Source organism: Camelus bactrianus, chromosome 1 (genome assembly GCF_048773025.1).
Source record: "Camelus bactrianus isolate YW-2024 breed Bactrian camel chromosome 1, ASM4877302v1, whole genome shotgun sequence".
Classification (NCBI taxonomy): domain Eukaryota; kingdom Metazoa; phylum Chordata; class Mammalia; order Artiodactyla; family Camelidae; genus Camelus; species Camelus bactrianus.
Window position 1 is genome coordinate 36,321,561 of NC_133539.1, and position 20,487 is coordinate 36,342,047.

General features: G+C 32.8%; 1 protein-coding gene across 5 annotated transcripts in view; it reads left to right on the forward strand.

Moving 5' to 3' along the window:
- Positions 1-19,987, forward strand: part of ARL13B (ARF like GTPase 13B) — a 64,138-nt gene extending 44,151 nt beyond the window's left edge. For 2 of the 5 annotated variants that reach the window (XM_010966438.3, XM_045503794.2), the window contains 7 exons: positions 1,564-1,669; positions 2,217-2,419; positions 4,994-5,108; positions 8,732-8,957; positions 11,402-11,518; positions 12,557-12,625; positions 17,802-19,984. In XM_010966438.3, coding sequence (XP_010964740.2) covers positions 1,564-1,669; positions 2,217-2,419; positions 4,994-5,108; positions 8,732-8,957; positions 11,402-11,518; positions 12,557-12,625; positions 17,802-17,878 — 913 coding nt within the window. In that variant the 3' untranslated portion in view covers positions 17,879-19,984. Of the gene's footprint in view, positions 1-1,563; positions 1,670-2,216; positions 2,420-4,993; positions 5,109-8,731; positions 8,958-11,401; positions 11,519-12,556; positions 12,626-17,801 lie in introns of all 5 variants that reach the window. The other 3 variants (XM_074361572.1, XM_074361583.1, XM_074361557.1) reach the window with 3 other exon arrangements.
- Positions 19,988-20,487: the final 500 nt, after the last annotated feature.

Consider the following 20,487-nt stretch of genomic DNA (forward strand, 5'->3'; position numbering starts at 1 on the left):
TGTTTAACCACTAGATGTAGGAAATACAGAGCATGTAATGTTAAATGACCTCATAAGGAAGATATCGGCCAAATCCTAAACTCGGGAAATTCTATAGAAAAATGACTTGCTTTGTTTTACAAATAGATGCCATGGGAGAAAAAGAAGTGGTGGCAGTGCTGCATGAGTTGGGGGGAGGGTGTTGGCCTTGAGGGTGATACTGATTCAAAAACACTTGAAAGAATAAATTGTAATATGTGTCTGGTTTGGATTTGAATTTGGACATAATACTTGTAAAAAGATGTTGAGAAGGATGAATTTTTTTTTCAGAACTTAGGTGTGATAGTAGCATTGTGATTTTTTTAAAATTTTGGGGTGAAGTGATATAACTGAGAGGGGAAGTGGAAGATATACAGATAATCAAGAATGGTATAATATTGAGGGAGAGAGATAAATTAGGACTTTGGGGTTAATAGATGCACTATATATAAAATATATAAACAGTAAGAACCTACTGTATAGCACAGGGAACATATTCAGTATCTTGTAATATATAATGGCAAAGGATCTGAAAAAAGGATAGATATATATGTATAACTAAATCACTTGACTGTATACCTGAAACATTGTAAGTCAACTGTATTTCAATTTTAAAAAAGTTTACACAAAATCAAACCAAAAAGAATGGTATAATATTGATAATTTTTAAAGATAAGTGATAAGAGTTCATTAGGTTTATTATTCTGTGTATGTATTAAATAATTTATATTTGTTTGAAATATCTATCAAACCTTGACCAAGACAGTGTTTTACTCAACTTTTTGACCTCTGCCCTCTGATAGGCAAATAGTGGTATTTTGTGGTAATTCTTTTTTTTTTTTTTAGAATTTGTTTTGTTTTTTGTTGTTCCCCAGTTTGTTCCTAGTTGAGTATAATGTTTTCTGTGCCCAGTGCCATGCCAAGTAAATTAGATAGAAGTAGCCTCACCTCTCCAGTAAGTTGAACATTTATGTGGACACATTCACACAGTGGAAATGCAGATGAGCTCAAATAATACAAGCTCAGGATAAATATTTGGGTATTTAAAACATGATAGTTTGTATTTTAAGAAGGAAAGGACATGAGATAACGGTCTTTACATCATGATGTTGTGTGTTTTAAGAAGATAAGGGAGCTCAGTGGAAGATTGCATGTTTAGGATGCACAAGGTCCTGGGTTCAATCCCCAGTACCTCTGTTTAAAAAAAGAAGAAGATAAGGATATAATTACTGGGAAAGTTGGAATTGATGGCTGAGTGCTGTGGAAACTAATCCACTTACTTTTCTATTTGTATCTTTTTGTTGGACTATTGATCTAGTGTTTATTTTCTTGACATGATTTCCCTTTTACAGGCCAATTCTTACGAACTTATTTTAGCAGTAATAAAGGAAAAATGATGAAATAGAGAGTACAGTACTCTCTAAAACCAGTGTGTTCTGTAATCATAGAGTTAGAACTTTGGAACAAGAAGAACCTGGTCAAAATATTTAAGTGGCTGTCTGATTATATATTTGCTATAAAACTACTTCACTTATGTCTGTCTAGGTTGGCAAATAAACAAGATAAGGAAGGGGCTTTAGGAGAAGCTGATGTGATTGAATGTCTATCTCTGGAAAAACTGGTCAATGAGCACAAGTGCCTATGTCAAATAGTAAGTTTTTGGTCTTTTGCCCTATGAATGATGTTAATTAATTATTAATGAGTTTTGAAAAATCATGTCAGGAGAGTTATTGTGCAATCTTAAGAAAGATGGACAGATTTAATCATTTATTCTGGTTTCAGAAACTGATCATTAGGCTGTAAATCCTAAAAGATGCTTACTGCCATGAATTCCCTCATGTGAGGAGTTAAAACATTCTGCTATTTTTAATAAGGAGGAGTATTTTTCTTCTGTAAGTTCAATTTTAATCTGTCAGTGAGTTTGTTTAAAATTTAACTGGCATCCTCAGCTTCTTGTGTCTTAATAGCTCTCATAGTTTATAGATATAATTCATAAAATATTTCAACTCCTATATGTACACTAATGTAGTGATCATTGCAAAGGTGTGTTTTGTAAGTTAAAGAAGCAGGTGCTTCATATCATTAATTTAATGGCTTAATTTTGATTTGCTAGTAATTATACTTAATGGTTTATGAATAAGTTTTTGTAGAGAACTTTTTGTTTTAATCCTTAAGTCAAATAAATTGCTATTTTTCAGGAACCTTGTTCAGCAGTCTTGGGATATGGAAAGAAAATTGACAAGTCCATTAAAAAGGGCCTTTATTGGCTGCTGCATATCATTGCAAGAGACTTTGATGCCTTAACTGAACGCATCCAAAGAGACACAACAGAACAACGAGCTCTTGAGGAACAAGAGAAACGAGAAAGGGCTGAACGGGTACGAAAATTACGGGAAGAAAGGTAAGTAGATTAATTTTGTAGCAGTGTGTATGAAAAGTAAAAAACACCACACTTTTATAAACAATTTCTTAGTTTTGCCTATTCAGGTTTGCCTCTTTTTGTATGAAGGAAGACACTGGGTGAATTTTTTGTTTCTGTAGACCTACACAAGTTTGGGTGATAGGGTTCTGATTTTCCTGGTGGTGTTGTAGTAGTTAAATTTATTCCTTAGATATTTATATTTCCCACAGTTTTAAGATTTTTCTCTTTTCTTATACATACCTTCAGTACAGTGGTTCTCAACCCACGGGATGATTTTGCTTCTCAGAGGACATTTGGCAATGTCTAGGAACGTTTTTGCTTGTCACGGCTGTGGAGAGGTGGAGTGCAGTTGGCATCTAGCGGGTAGAGGCCAGGGATGATGCTGAACATCCTGTGACACACAGGACAGTCTCCCACAGCCAGGAATATGTCAGCAGGCTGAGAAACCCTTCATTAGTCTCAGCAAGAATACAAGGGAAGCTGTGAGTGGATCAACCAGATGAACCAAATCTGATCTTCAACACTAGTTTTGTCTGAAAGTAGACTAAGTTGCACTATCTCGGGTTATTAAAACACATTAAAAAAATTTTTTTAAACTATGTTGCCTGAAAGGAATTTTTAAAATATGTTTAGCAAACTCTAAGTTCAAAAATAAATTTACATAAATTCTACCACAGAATCATTTACAATAATCAATGCTGCAAGAAACTACTCAGATTTGATTAGAAGTTGAATTTAACACTTAATACCAAGATTTCTCTTCCACTGGATTGTTACATGGCAAAGGAGGAGAGAAGAAACATTTCTAAGTGAGCTCGTAGAAGATCCAAAGTTGTCTTCCATCCACCTAAGTGACGTTGGCCTTCCATGTGCTTCCGTAGTTACAGCCTGGGAGGCAAGAAACCACTTGGTACCCTGGTGATGCCGTTGTGAGGTGCTCCTTTACCCTGTCAAGGAAATCCTCTGGATTACTGATATCTTTCATTTAATTCAGAGATAGGACTTAAAGGAAATAAGTATTTGGAGAAAACTCTTCTGTCCTCAAGTGCTCAGTATCATGAGCAGGTCAGTCATCTAGGTCACTCTTGATACCAATATGAGGTTCTATTCCTGTGAGAATCTTTGGTTTTCTATTCTAGAGTGTATATTTTCATGATATAAAGCTCAGTACACCCAATCATTCATGTAAGTATACCTTTTATGTATTTATAAAAATAAAATATATGGCCGTACTTTTCTGAAGACTCCTTTGCTTTTCCTCCACTTAACAAAACAAACAAAAAGATCAAAAAAATTAAGTTGGATAAAAGAAATCTAATTAGTCATTTTTTTCCCGGTTTTTACTTTTTCCATAAAGATATTCCAGATCATGTTACCGGCACGCTTTTCTGATACCTGTTCCCCTTTCCTCCTTTCTCCTAGGCATGCCACTTGTGGTCTGATATTCCTTTCCTTTTGAACAGAGACTCCATAATTAGAAGGAAATTGGCATTTAGACAGGTGTAATTAAAAAAAAAAACAAAACCTCTACATTGTTAAGTCCAATCCAATAGGTTCAGATATTTTTGAAAAAACAGTAAAACAAGCTGCTATTGGTTTCTGAAAATAGTATATCAGTATCAAATACCTGAAATTGGTTACTAATAAATGAATAACACTAATAACAATGACTGTCCTATGTGTATGTTTATTTACAGAATGCTTTCACATATACTTTATCTGAAATAACCCTATGAAGTAGGTATTTTTATCCTCATTTATGGGAAAGCTGAGGTTTGAGGATCCAGATACATGTCCAAGGTCACAGGGGCAGTAAATTGCAGGTCTCTTAATCTTGGCTTCCTAGGTATAGAATGAAAGGATGTATCTTTCCATTGTAGAACTTAATTAATAAATGCCATAGTAATGAACATTGACATTGCTATACTACACTTACAGTCTAGTTGCAAATCTACAATAGTCATGTTTCTGTCTTCAGCTGCTTCTTTTAGTAACTTATTACCTTCATCTGTCAGGCAACATTAACTATAAATCACAGAGATGATAAAAAATATAGAAGTACTTATTTAATCTGATTGATAAAGGGGAACTTATTTTTATAGCCTTTTCTACTTTTGCAAAGAAGAGTTGTTGTCTAGTTCATATATGATATATATAACTTGACACAGCCCTTAAGAAGAGGATTTATTTATCTGGTTAACATCAGTGAAGAGGGCAACCAGCATTGGTTTGAGAGGGTAACTAATAAATTGATAAATATAAGCCCTTGTCACAAAGAAAAATAGTAATATGCACTGTTGACATTAAGAAATCAGTCATAACAAAAGTCATTTTTGTTAGCATTTCTTTTAAAGTTCAAATGATTAATCTTTACATGGAGATAGAAGCCTTTTACCTGAATAAGGATTTCTGAAAATCTCTCAGTAATTCAAAGCCATGTGTAGATGTTTAAATCACTGAATTTAATGGCCTTAAACCTATTGCAAAACTTGTTTAACATGGTTCATCATTTTCTCATAAGGAATTCCACTTTTTTTTTCCTCAAAAAAATAGAGAGCAAAGAGAGCGAGAGCAGGCCGAACTCGATGGCACCAGTGGTCTGGCTGAGTTGGACCCAGAACCGGTTACTGTTAATCCTTTCCAGCCAATAGCATCTGTAATCATTGAGGTACGGATGGTGGCAGATGTGATGTTTATATCTTAAATCTTATATCAAGTTGGAATTTGAGAAAGGAGGCAGGGAAATAGAAATATTTTCTAAAAGAAATTAAATGGGAGAGATGGGCTGAAGGTTTGCTGCTTTTTCTTCCTCTTCATATTTACCTTCTGATCTAGTATAAAAAGGGAAGATGATTTCAGAATTAACTGAGAATGAAAATGAGGATTGAATGTAGCAACTGTCATAGTTACTGTTCTATAAATCTTTTCTTGTCATTTATTTCATATGATAGTAATATGTTTACTCTTACTTACTTTGTCTTTTCCCTTTATTGCTGTTATTACCCCTTTACAGTAATATTTAGATGATTATGATGAATTAGAGTACATAAATGATTTTCTAATTATTTTTCCAGGATACTTAATGTTTGAAACTATAATAAATTCTTTTATATCTGAATATCATTTATTTTCATTTTAAATATCAGAATAAATAGTTTACCAAAATTAATTTGTAGATTTTAATCATGAAGAAGTTAAGGGGTTGTGTGTGCATGTGTGTGTGTGTGTGTCTGTTTGTCTGTCTGTCTGTGTATCTGTGTCTTTGTTTTCATTTTCTCCTGGTGTCCGGAGTTTGCACTGGTCCTGCCTTCCTCGCCCTCAGCAGCCATGCCTCCTCAGCAGCAGAGCTTCCTAAACCTCCTCTCCATTCTCTCAGAGCTTAATGTGGCAGCTGGCTTGCTGGACCCACCTCTGTGTTTTCTATTCCTCTTCCCCTGTCACTGCCTCCTTCCACACAGGTATTCATCTGGAAAGATGGATGATTATTTCTTCCTTGGGGCTGCTGCTGAGGAGGGAGGCAGCTCCAAAGGTAAGAAGATGATTGGATAGTTTTTGATATTGCTTTATTTTGCAGAATACTTGGAAATATGAGATATTTGGTGTTAAGTTGCTTAGATAGCAGAAGGCTAATTGTATTTAATCTTTTTATTAACTCCATTGCATTTTCCTTAAGTATGTACTTTTCTAAGTAAAGTAGTCTTAATAGCTTGAGCTATTGTTTTGTCTTCATCCTATTAAATATTATGTTTGTCAAGTTTGTCTTATGTTCTTTGAAAAATACTGGTAGAGAAAAGAGAAATCAGGTTTGATTTTTCACTTTGCGACATTAATTTACTCTATGTGTGTGATAAAGCTTTCCTTGTAAATAATGACCAATTATTTTATAGTACCTTAGCTATAATTTCGTAGAAGGCCTTAGCACTTCTACCAACATTGTTATTTTTCACATTATAAAGATAAGAACAATACTGACATACAACATAGAATATCTCATATTGAAGTCCCTGAGTTAATTGGTGGCATAGGGAAAGGGCAATTATTATACTTTTAAACTATAGTAATTTTAAGAAGGCCATCAGTAAAGAAATGAAACAAATGAAAATAAATTATCCGTAGTCTCCATTTTACCAGGCAAGTTTTCTTTTTTTCCATAAAACTTCTCCTTTGAAATGTTTGCATTTTAGAGAAGCACCTCATTCCTTTGATTTTACCACAGATAATAAAAATGATGAAGTATTGGTTCCAGAATAGACAGATCAATGAAACAAATAGTAACTAAATTAATACAAACACTTAGTGTAAGATAAAGGTGGCATTTTAAATCTGAGAGAAAAGAATCTTGGAACAGCTGAACAATCAAAAAGTAAAATTATTGAACACTGTTTACCAAATTAAATTTCAGAATACTTAAATGTATTAAAAAAAGAAGCCTTAAAAATACTAGCACATAGTATAGTTAAACATTTGTACATCCTTGGAGGAGGAGAAACTTTCAAAATTGGACAATCAAGCCACAAGTCATAAAGTAAAAAACAGGAAGATCTTACATTTAGTTTTTAAAGAGCTGTTCTACAGAGTTAAAGACAAGAAAATCCAAACAAATCCTAATGAAAAATATTTGAGACGCATGCAACAACAACAACAAAAAAGAACCTGTAAAAATATTACTGTGTAAATAATGAGAATCTAATAGAAAAATGAGTATTGGGTTATCATGGATAGTTCCTTAAAGAAAAAATAAGAATGGCAATAAGGGTATTTAATAGCTTATCTTCAGTAGTGATATCAAGAATAAATCAAATTCAATCAGCATTAGGTAATAAATATTTATTAGTTTGGTGGTGATATGAAAGACTGGTAGTGATATATAACATTTTAAAAGTTATAGGGAGGGAGGAAGGTATAGCTTAGTGCTACAGTGTCTACCTTGCATGCATGAGATTCTGGGTCCAATCCCTAGTACCTCCATTAAAGAAAAAAAAAACCTAATTACCCCCTCCCCCATGCAACAAAAGTGAAAAAAAAAAACCCTGAATAAATTCTTTAAAAAAAAGTTGTGGAGAAATGTCACTCTCTTAATCCTTTGCCTGTGGTGTAATTTGACCTTAGTTTTTCTGAAGAAAAGTTTGTGGTATGTCATATTTTAAAATGTGCTTACCCATTGATCCAAAAGCTCAACTGTTAGGAATTTATTTCTAAAGATCTAATTCAATAATTATAATTCTTACAGTAGTGAAAAACTGACAATCATGTTTTTGTTCATTGATTGGGGATTCGTAAAATAAGTTATGATAGAGCTATTCAAAATGATAATGTAATTGATGAAAGTAATAATAGCTAACACATATAGCATTATATAATACTTTCCTACCTAACGGTTTGCTATGTGTGTGTCAGCACTATTCTAAGTACTTCATATATTCATTGACAAAGAAAGAAATGTATATTCTTAGTTCTTTTTTGTTTAAAAAATACACGAATATATAGAGAGAGACAATCGATCACATTTATGTGTGTCTGTGGGGGTGTCTGTATGTGTGCTGGGTAGGCAAAGAAGAGCACCTCTTAGTAACTACACACACCAGATAGCGGTTATCTCTAGATTGGGGAATTACTGGTAATACTTATTTTCTTCCTCTGTACTATCTTTGTTTACTGAATGTTTGGTAAATAGAGTGTTTTAATGATACATTCAACAAATAATTTTTTGTTTTTGTTTTCCTTTTTCAGTTTTATTAGGTAGAATTATTACACTTTGCACATATACATTATATTGCATGTAAATACATATATACAATATACTGCATTTTTTTCTTTACATATATGTGCTGATCATTGTTTCTAAGAACAGATTAGAGCTTAAGCTTTTTAAACTTACATGCTTATCAAAGTAATAAAGCCAACCACAAAATAAGAATCAACAGAATGTGGTAATCCAATCATAAAGGACAGTCAAATATGCTTACACATATTCAAGAAATCAGTCATCTTAGTTATAAACAATAAATAGTTCATGTCATCATCATCATCATCATCATCATCATTATTATTATTTTTAGATTCCACACATAAGTGTTTTCATATGGTATTTTTCTTTCTCTTTCCAGCCCACTTCACTTAGAATGACAATCTTTAGGTCCATCTGTGTTGCTGCAAATAACAAATAATTTTTTCATAGAAATATTACAATGCCCTGAAGTTACAGAGTGCTCTTGGATTATTTGATTTATCCCTTAAAACTGTCTTACATACAACTGTTATATTAAAAATGATTTATTTCATTTTTGTTAGAATGAAAAAAAACTTGAAAGAGAGAAAAAGAGGCAAAATATGGAGAAAGACAGTGATGGCTGTGCTCTGAAACACAAAATGGAGCATGAGCAAGAAGAGACACAGAGCCAGATCAGTGACAGTAGCCAAAAAAACAATGAGTTTGGAATAGTAGAAAATTATAAGGAGACATTAACACAGCAGTTGGAGAATGAAGATGAGACAGATCAGCGATCATCAGAATCAGGTGATAAATCTAGTTGTTAAAAAATATGTATATGTAATCATTTGTTTATTTATTTTAAAGTTTTATATGTTAATATATAACATGTAAATAACAAATGAACTATATATATAAAACTTAAAAAATACTTCTTTCATTTGTCATGATTATTTTCATAAAAAATGCATTTTATCTCCAAATGTGATATGTATCATAGTTTTCTTATGAATTTTAATTAATTATTAGTCAATTTGCTAACTTACATTTTTATTCATAGTCATTTGTAAGAAAAGAATTTCAAATTTCAACAGAAAATTCCGTTTTTAATTGTACTTTTTAAAATTTGGAATATTGCATAGCCCCAGGAATCCTTGGAATGTATTTAAAACCTTTAAGGCTTTTGGAAGGTTTGTTTTGTTTTGTTTTGTTTTTCTTAATTCTCATAATGTAACAATCATCATTTCCTTTATTTACTTGTTATTTCTGTTGGATGCAGACATAATTAGCTGAATATTTTAAAAGCTTTATCAAATAGTCATTTTCCTCTTAATATTACATAGAATCTTCAATTCATAATTGCTTTTCTTTTTCTAAGTGGTTATGTGATTTAACAGGAAGTTCAGGTCTTTTGGTGTCATAAAGAGATAACCTTCGTTTGGACTCAGACAATCTGGGATAGCAACCTGACTTTTTCATCTACTGGATAAATGTTTTTATATAGCATTCTTCAGTTCTAGTGTCCTCATCTCTAAAATGGCATTGTGCCATCTTTTTTTAGCCGGCTTGTAGGTTTACTTATAATAAAAATAACCCTACAGTGTTCCTAGCACAGGGCCTAACACGTGGGAGATACTCAGTAATCATTCCTACATTAGCAGTATGGTTCCATGCTATATAAGAATTTTTGTACAGTATCAAAGAGTTATTGAAAATAAGATCTCAGTCCCTGAGGTGCAGATTAGCTAACGTGGATATTTTGCAGTATAAAAATAATCAGATTTGAAAGTTATGTGTTTTATAATTTGGGGAGTTAGGGTAGCCACATTTGTACCCATATAGCTCTAACAGAGTAAAACAAAAAGTAGACTTAAAGTGGCCTTGCAATATATTGGAAGAATTCTTTCTAACGCTAATGTGTTGGTAAAGAGCAAAATGACTTGATAGATGATGTGAACATATAGCATAGGAAGATCTAAGTCAGTTGTATAACTGTAATAGTAATAATTATAATGTATTTTATACTTTGAAGCATAGTTTCAAAAGCTTTATATTATTTAACACAGCATTATGTTATTCAGCATAGCAATCCTAGGATATATTATTCTCATTATATAGAATAGGAAACCAGGGACTTGGAGAGGTTGAGTAATTTAAGATCATATGTCTCATCTGTGGCTGTGCTGAGACACGCTCCCTTCAACTTTAGATCAGCTTCTCCATATCCTGTGCTCTCCCATGACCCTGTGCTACTGCCCATCCTCAAGTCCATGTGGTTCTGGAATCTCTCTTTCCTTTCTCCCAGCTGTAAAGCCTACAGCTTTAATTGTAAAAACATGTCTCTGTTTCTATCTGGAGTGAAGTGTCTCAAATGACACTAATGTATTTAGAAAAATAGTGTGTTTCTAAATATGTTTGTATTTCTCATTGCTTTGTAGGCTTCATAGATTTGACTGTTCCTTACGTTTCCCAGATAATTCCCATTTTAGAAAATGTATTACATATGTATACAAATTTAGCAGTTTGGGATTTTCAACTAAAATATTTCAGTGACTTTGATGTTTGGTTATTTAACTACTATGCCATCCTGGTTTACACTGTTAATGTTCATACGTTAACGATATAGATGCACTTAAAATTTTCTTATGTGCTTAAATGAGAATCTGTAGATAGTTATTTTTAGAAAAAAATACAAATTCAGTTCTTAAGGTCTAATAATGTGAGTTTGGTTAAAATATTTATATTGAGCATATCTTGTTTGGCGGTTATTTTAATGAATAATGTATTTAAATTTGATTGGGGTCTTTTTTCACATTTCAAAGGATTATTTTTGGACTTAATACCTAGAATCATTCTATATATCCTACTGAGACAAATCAACACTTCTTTATCCCCAGGCCATTCTTAGTTTCATGGAAATCCCTGCAATTAGATAGTTCCATTTACTTAATATGACATTTGGGGGAAAATGTTACTTTTGGAAATATGAACCTTTTTTTATTCTGAATCATCTCTCATAGAATCTGCCATTTGTATCATATTTATTAATCATTCATTCAATAAGCAATCACTTAAAAATCATTCTAAGTAAAAGCAAGTTCACATTTCATTATTGGTAACAATTTTTAACTTGAAGATATAGTCCTATGGTAATAATAATAGCAATAGCCTAATAATTCTATTCTTTATTTTTTGTTATAGAAGCTTACTTTTTCCCAAAGGCATAAAGTTCCTTGTTCATATTCTTACAGATAACAGTAGAAAGAAAACTAAGAAACTAAGAATGAAGAGGAGCCACCGTGTAGAACCTGTTAAAACAGATGACTCTGCTCCTAAGAGCCCAACACCACCCCCACCTCCTCCTCCTGGTGAGTAAATTGATATTGATACTAAATTTAGAAATAGTGCTTTAAACAATATTAGAAGAAAAAGAAAGAAATTTTGTAGCTTTTATTCAGTATATGCATTATCTTACAAATTTGTGAAAAGGGTAGAATTCTTTGCTCCAACTACTTTGTTCAGAATTTATCAACTTAATTATTGACTGCTTTTTTTAGTAAGAAAATAATGTTTTATGAAGGTATAAAAACAAGTAAAAATTTTAAAAATTAGTAAAAATTAATAATAAACCTTTACGTGAGGAATTCCTGTAATGGATTCAAGTCCTATTTGAAATATCAGTACCCAGCTTGCTAAAAGGAATTTGTTTAATGAATGGATGGCTAATAAGAGTTTTAAAAAAAATGAATCTTTCATCCTGAAAGTTGATATTTGAAACCAAGATGTGTGATATTTCCAGTATATTTCCATTGTACATACTGACCTTCTTAGCTATTCATGAGGATTAAATGGGATATTGCATATAAAGACATACTAACTGTACAATAATTGTAATTTTTAGCACTAGGCATAGTAACTCACATACTAACTGCACAATAATTTTGAGTAATTTTTTAGCATTAGGCATAGTAGCTCACATACTCAAATATCTAAACGTATATGTTTATAGTGTCTTTTTAGCCCTGCCAGAAGGCTTTAGATGGTAACATAATCCTCTGAGAATTATTTTAAGACTCATTGCTAGTATTACATTTAATAAGCATACATTTATTTTAACCTCTGCTAGGGGTTAGAATAGGAGCCTAAGGTTATTTATGGTGGTGATGCAGATGCTTATATTTTTAACTAAAGGTAAATAAAAACTTAAAACAGATATTACCAACCTACAATTACATTTTTAAACAGAAGCCATTTCAGACAGGTGTATGGTTACTCAGTACCATATTATTCAGTAATATGTGAACTGACATAGAAGTTATATACATTCCTGTGAGAGAGGGATCCTCTCAGCAGACCTAAAGAGACATTGTTTAACAATGTTTTTAAATGTTTTTCTTTTCCTTTAGTTGGCTGGGGAACCCCCAAAGTCACTAGACTTCCAAAACTTGAGCCTCTTGGTGAAACACGTCATAATGGTAATGCAAAGGATCAGTTTTCAAGTATCTATACTATCACAGTCCCTTTCTTTACCTCATTACTTCAACAAGCTTTTACTTTTGGAAGCCTTTCAATTCCACAGCCTTTTTCACTATACTTCACTTTTTTTCATTTATTTAATTTTTTTTATTTTTAAGTGCCCTTTGCCTCGATATAATTTGATTTGATGTTTACCTTAGAATACAGAAGTAGATAATCGTAGCTTGTGTTTATCCATTAGATGTTAATGTAAATAGTTATGAAAAGGGAAAGATTTTAAAGCAACTTAAATTAGATATGAGGCATTACAATTGTACGTAATAGTTTTAAAAAGAAACTTCATTGTCCTATATGTGTCTAATATCCTCAATGATAATCTCACATAATTGTTTTTTCTCTGCTTCTAATGACACAGCTGCTGAATATTAAAATGAAGCAAAGAGTATCACAGTTTGTAAAATCAGAGACCAAATCAGTAAACCAAATAAAGTTCAGCTAACTGGAAAGGGTTCATTGACTCAAGGAAACAGTCTTTTTGGATGAAATTAACATAAGATTTAGTACAGCCAGTATAGGGCATAAGAACTCCAACTGGAAAACTAGAGAAAAGACAGTTGGGAGTAGAGAACTGCCTAATACAACAGGTACAAGTTCTGATTTCAGACAATCAGCCCAGATTCTTTCAATAAAATATTTTTAGAATGCAAAAGGATAAATAAATAAATAAAATATATAATAACTTAATAAACTTTTTCATCAAGAATATCCAGTTTCCTTTTTGATAGCTCTGTTTACCTAATCTAGACCTCAGTTTTCTAAGAAGACTCATTTACTAGGAAAAAAAATTCAGAAGTTTAATCTTTAGAAAAGCGTTACCAAACAATCTGAAATTATATTAAACTGTATAAAATATTTTTATTCAAAAAGTATATAAATATAAATGTGCTGTTTGCTTTCTGTTTTCTGAATACTATGTTAATAATGAAATATTTCTTCTTAATCATTACTGAAAATCGTTTTTTATTACATTATCAGTTTAAATATTTACTGTTTTAGAAACAATTACATTATATATGTGTATATGTAAGCATACATGTATATAAAGATATTAATTTCATATATAACAGATATTATTTTTTCTCTTACTGAATTACACATCCAACAAACAATTATTTTGTATTTGATACCACCCAAAACATTTGTGATGCCAAGATGAATGAAACGTAAATTCTGCATTTCCAGGGATCTTAGTCTGATAGAAAAGATAATACTTCAGCTTTCTGTAGTATATATGACAATTTACACTATGGAGGAATAGGTTCTATGGTGTAAAATTGGAGTACTGTGCATAGACTGCCTAGGTAGTGGAAGTGGTATTAGACCTATATCTTTGAAGAATACAGAAAGTCAGGAAGCAGAAGTAACAGACTGTTCAAAGGTAGAGAGTTGGGAAAGAATATTGCTTATTTGAAAAACAGAAGTCACTTGTGACTAGAGCTTAGGTTCATGTGGGTAGAGTGGGTAAAAAAGAGGAAATTTAAAGTTACTGGAAGTGTTGAAACTGAAATTATGACTTATAGCCAGATTGTTTAGGGCCTCACATATATGTTGAGATGTCTGGACTTGCTATAATTTTACGTGAGACACTACACGTTTTTAGCAGGGAAATAGTATTACTAGATTTATTGTTTAGGAAAATAATTTTTGTCACAATGTAAAGTACAGACTAGATTGTGGCCACACCCTGAAGTAAGCATCCCATTTGGAAGCTGTTGGAGTAGTCAGGGTGAGAAGTGAGAAATAGGAATTGGAATCGAAAATAAAAATGTATACAAGAAATACTTTCATATAACCAACTCGACAGGTAGTGTGAGTGCCTGTAATAGCCAAATAATCCTAATTCATTCCTCCTATCCCTTGTTTTATTGCTATCATCCATTTTATTTATATGTAGGCATACATAATCAAATACATTGTTGCTATTAGTATTTTGAACAGATTGTTATCTGTTAGATCAATTAAGAATAAGAAAAATAAGTTTTCATTTTATCTTTACGTGTTTCTTTGATCCTTTTTCCTTCTTTATGTAGATCTGAGTTTCTGATGTATGTTATTTTCCTTCTCTCTGAAAAACTAACATTTCTTGCCAGGCAAATCTACTAGCAACAAATTCCTTCAATTTTTGCTTGTCTGAGAAATTTTTTATTTTTCCTTTACTTTCGACAGGTGATTTCATTTTTGAGGGTATAGAATTCTAGGTTGGTGGGGTTTTTTTCCCTAAACACTTTAAATATTTCCACTCTAGTTTCTTCTTGCTTGCATGGTTTCTGGGGAGAAGTTGGATGCAATTCTTACTCTTGTCCTTTTACTGGAAAAGTGTTTTTTCCCTCTGGCTTCTTTCAGGATTTTTTTCTTTTTCCTGTAATTTGAAAATGATATATTATACCTAGATGTAGTTTTGGGGTCATTAATCCTGCACAGTGTTCTCAGAGTTTCTTGGACCTGTGGTTTGATGTTTGACATTAATTTGGGGAAATTTTGAGTGATTATTACTTCAGATATTGCTTCTGTTCCTTTCTCTCTTCTCCTTCTGTTACTCCCATTACACGTGAATTACACCTTTTGTGGTTGCACAGTTCTTAGATGTTCTCTCTCTTTTTTTTTTTCAGTTTTATGTTTTTAGTTTTCAAGGATTCTATTGATATATCCTCTTATCTTAGAGGTTCTTTTCTCAGCCATGTGCAGTCTACTAATAAACCCATCAAATGCATTCTTTATTTCTGTTACAGTGTTTGTTTGTTTCTCTAGCATTTCTTTTTTGTTCTTTCTTAGGATTTCCGTATCTCTGCTTACATTGCCCATCTGTTTTTGCATGCAGTCTACTTTAACCATTAAAGCCCTTAGCTTATTACTCATAGTTGTTTAAAATTCCTGGCCTGATGATTCCAATATCCCTGCCAAGTCTTGTTCTGATGCTTGCTCTGTCTCTTCAAACTGTGGTTTTTGTCTTTTGGAATTTTTTCTTGATAGTCCAGCATGATGTACTAGGTAAAAGGAACTGCTGTAAATAGGCCTTTAGTAATAATACCGTGGTGATGTGGGGTGGCGGAGAAGTGTTCTATATTCCTGTGATTAGGTCTCAAGTCTTTCAGTGAGCCTGTGCTTCTGGAATTTAACTTCATGAGAGTTTCTCAGGTTTTTTTTCCCCCTCGTTAGGTAGGACAGAATCCCTCGAGCCAAGTGGAATTGGTCATTTCCCTTCTTGGGTCAGTTAGGTTCTGATAACACCCCAGCAGGTTAGGTTCTGATTAACTAGTTTTCTCTGAGCGCAGGCCTTGTTGAGAAGAACAAAGTAGCTGCTGGTAGCGTCAGTTTGCAATGTTCTGCTTTAGGTATGTGTCATATGGGAGCCTGGAAACTGCAATAAACATGATTATATTAATATCTTATAATAGTTTATTTTATATATATATAAAAATAAAAAGATGAGCAAAGTACTTTGCAGTATTCATAACGGGAGCTTTTCCCCTGCTCTGCCAGAAGCAGGAGGGAGTTTTTCTCCAGTATTTACTGTGGGAATTTGTTCAGGCTTCTGGAGGTGACTCACAATATTATGGTGGGGGGGTCATAAGACTGAAGTTCCTGGAGTCGTTAACTCTTGGATTTATCCACACTAAGTGTCCAGCAGTTCATCACTCACCGTTCTGGTTTTCTTACCTGGCCACCTGTTCCTTCAGCAATTTCCATTCATGAATGTCTGGTCTGCTAAACTGACTTCCTATATTTGCCTGTCTGTCTCTCCAATATCCAGGTCAATGGTTTGTTTTGTGACCTCCCCTCTCTTACAGATTTCAGAAAAATTGGTGATTTTTCAGTATATTCAGCTGTTTACTTCTTGTTAGTATGGAGTGACTTACAAGCTCCTTAAATGCTGTTATGACTTTGCTAAATTAACGTTTATTACCATCCAGCATCCAGCTACATGCTGGATGGTAAGCCTTGGTTTAAAAAGACTACAAGAGAGATCAAAATAGTGAAATTACTCACAGTTCGTGGAGGAAGTACATGGCATGCTTCAAGGGTTCCAGAGTGGGAGCTGGGAGATCAAGGCAAGGTGCAGGGAGAGAGAGAGCTGCAGGACCTGGGCCACATGCCTTTATTAGGGTCTGTGGGTGGAGTGCTTTGGGATTCCCAGGCTAGGGCCAGATTGGTCAGTTCAAACCCCAAACAGCAGAGTTTTGGTAAGCTCTTCTGGGGTCTTTTCTAAGGGAAGGCGAGGGAGACAGTTGATCTGGAGGGCCACCAGGAAGTTATATCAGGGACTAAACATTTACTTGTGATTCTGCAGGCTGTTTTCTAGGGCATGTTTTTGCATGAGGTGCTGGTATCTATTTAAAGCCTCCACTGGCCTGGTGGCCAGATGAAATAGATGCTGAGGCAACTACACCATGCAGTAGTTTAGCTGAACTCTGGCACATGCAGAACTGGAAATAGGCCCCTAAATACATTTTTAATATATTTATTTCAGTGATCCTGTACCTGTGCTTCTAGAATAATTTTAAGGTAGTAGGTCAGAAAATAATTACTTATTGAAAGTTTCCATATGCTATTAAATTTGATAATTAAGGGATACGAACTTATTATGAAGTACAAATTAAGACTTTTTTGGTATCAAATATGTCCTAAATCACTGAGCTATATTGAAGCATCATTGTAAAAGATTCCTACTTACCAGAATACTAACATAATTAATTTTTCTCCCCACATTCCTAGAAGTAATAGCCTTTGGATAAGAATGCAGGTTGTACAAATACTGATTTTTATCAGGGCTTTGGCAACAGGTTCCATAAATTTTGAGTGTTTGTTTTATTCTAATATGAACATGTAATTGGAAACAGTAACAATAATATATACATTAGATACAGCTTTTATTAAATCTAGTGGAGATTAATTTATAACCTAGAGTTAGGAATTTGCCCTACTGATTGTGTTTTGAATTTATTCAAGTTTTCTTTGATTCTGACTTTTTCCCCCTTATTCTCTCCGCTCATTGCTTCACCTGTAAAATCGAAGTGTTTTACTCATTAAATGTGTTGGCTGGAAATTAATGAATTGTGTCAAAAATCTTGATTTAATGTAACAGTTTTGCATTTTTGGTCTCCCTTCTTTACATAGATTTCTATGGGAAGCCACTGCCTCCCCTGGTTGTGCGACAGAGACCTAACAGTGATGCTCACGACATCATCTCGTAACCAGGTCATACGGTCGCACTCTCTTAATGTTGGCCGCCTGAACTGGAGGACCTTCTTTCTCCAAGGAGAAAAACCCTGAACATTGATGACTGGGGCAGGACACCCTTAGCAGTTTCAGTGAGCCAAAGACCTGACTGATCTGATAATTACTTTTCCATGTTCTTCATACTTTTGTTTGTTTGTTTTGTTTTGTTTTGTTTTGTTTTTTAAAGGGGAAGCAAAATGAGCAGCAAATGGGGCGAGCAAGAGTTGGTAATGACTCTGGTTTATACATCCCACTCATGGGCATATTCCTGAAGGGAAACCTCTTCAGAAAAAGAGCCAGTGGGCTCTATACCCTTTCTTTACTCTTTATTTAATTGTCTTTATTTCTCCATCTTTAACATTTGTAAGACATGTACATGGAAAGGGAACTCTTGGGAATTTATAAGCTAAATTTTTAACTTTTTATATTTTTCTAAAACTTTTAAGGATTTTAATTACTATGACATTGTGCACTTTTCTATAGATGCTATGTTTAAATTGTGTTTGGAAAATGGAGTTGATTTACTTGACAAACACGAAACTATACAAACAGGATATATTTATATGGTTTGAGGTATGTTTTTGAAGTATACATCTTAATTTGACCTAATTTTAAAATATCTTTTAAAAATATTCTCATATTTTTATTCTATCAAATTGTTATTTGACAGCACTAATTAATTAGTTTAATTTTTGCTGTTATTTGTTTTCTTTGGTAATGCTCCCAATAAATGAAAGAGACTTGCAAAATACCTTTTGACTTAAATGCTTTTTAAGTTAATAAAAATGTTTTATGAAATATCATTAAAAGCCCCAATAAAACACCTCTTTCAAAGGTTAGACCTTTTCAGAGATCAAGGTGCTACTTGTCACTCCCTTGTTCTGTCAGAAGCTGCAGTGACTCTTTTAGGTTATTCTAATTCTTTTGTGCCTTGAAATTCAAGGCAAAAAGACCAGAAAAGCTACTGTAGCCCAGAAATTTGTATTTTTTAACTGGGAAATGCTTAGATATTAAAGAAATAACAATAAAAATGTTGGTTTAAATTACATCAATAAAGAAATAATTTCAAAATAATTTCTCAATTTAAAGTAATAGTACTTCTGTTGCACTGAAGAATGGCATCTGTAGTATTCTGTCTTCTGGCATTTAGACAAGCTTTTAGATACATATTTTGAGTAACAGATTCATAATGGTCCATTTAATTAGAAGCAAACCTTTACTCAAGGTGAAAATAACATAAACAGTATGAATTCTAATTACCCTGTTAAAATTAGTCAGTTTGGCATCTTGTACTGACAACAGACATATACTGGTATCTGAAAATAACATGATTAAGTATGCTTAAGGCAGTTTAATATGATTATTTACTTATAAAGTTTTTTTTTTAGAATATTGCATTTTATTCACATTTTCTAACTCATTGAACTTTCATTAATCAGATTATTTATTACTCTAAGTCAGCATCATATGCAATTTTTGGAATTTTGTACATGAGACTTACCTTCCACACTGGATAAAAGCATTCTATTTCAGATACAGAATTCCGAACAACCTGAATTTGTAAGGAAAAGCAACCCAAGAAGACAGTATGTAAATTCTGAGGTGGATTTTAGAGAACAAACCTGTATATCTTCTTGGTTCCTTTTTTGTAAAATTTATATTTATTCATTTTTTAAAAACTAAACTCATGCTTTTGCCATTTTTTAATATTCATCTAGTATGAGATAAGTATGTTTTAAGTTTTTGTTTCCTACCAGTGATTACTATAATGTATAATAATGTACTGAGTCCATTTAACAAAAATAAATAAAAATCATTTTGAAGATCTTGAATTTAAATATATGATAAAATGGAATAAATGTTTTATATATCTCTCAAAACATAATTTGTATTCTTAAAGCATTCTAAAAATATTTTTAAAGTTTTGTAAATCCAGGTGGCTTTTAACAAGTATAAATGCCTATTTTGTTATATGCTGCATTTTTATTCTTAATTATTATGAATTATGACAGTTTCACACAATAAAAATAATTTATATCAGTATGCTGTTTTGCTTTTCATTTGATAAACTTAAATGGTTTCTTTTTGGTAATAAGTGCCAAGTGAAGGAGCAGAATTCATCTAATTTGTGAATTTACCTGTGAATAGCCCAGAGACATTCAACTATGGAATATGCCATTGTATTTGCAGCTGATCTGTTAACCACATGTCCTTTTACTGACAATATTTTATTTCATTTGATACTTGGTTCTGTATGCTATGCTATTCACATTACTCATTTTCTTCCATTCCACACTAAAGAAATACTGTATGCTTCCAGATGGCAAAAGCTTATCAAAGCTTAGGGGCAGGGCATGTTTAGTGGTAGAGTGCATGCTTAGCAAGCACAAGATCCTGGGTTCAATTCCCAGTACTGCCATTTAAATAAATAAATAAAACCTAATCTCCACCTCACCCAAAAGTGAAACTGCTTATACAAATAAAGCTGGAGCTTATAAATTTTGTTATCCTTGCCTTTGCTACCTAAGTTTTTCGCTAACTGGAATACACTTTGCAGTTGAGATTCTGCTAATACTAACCTTCT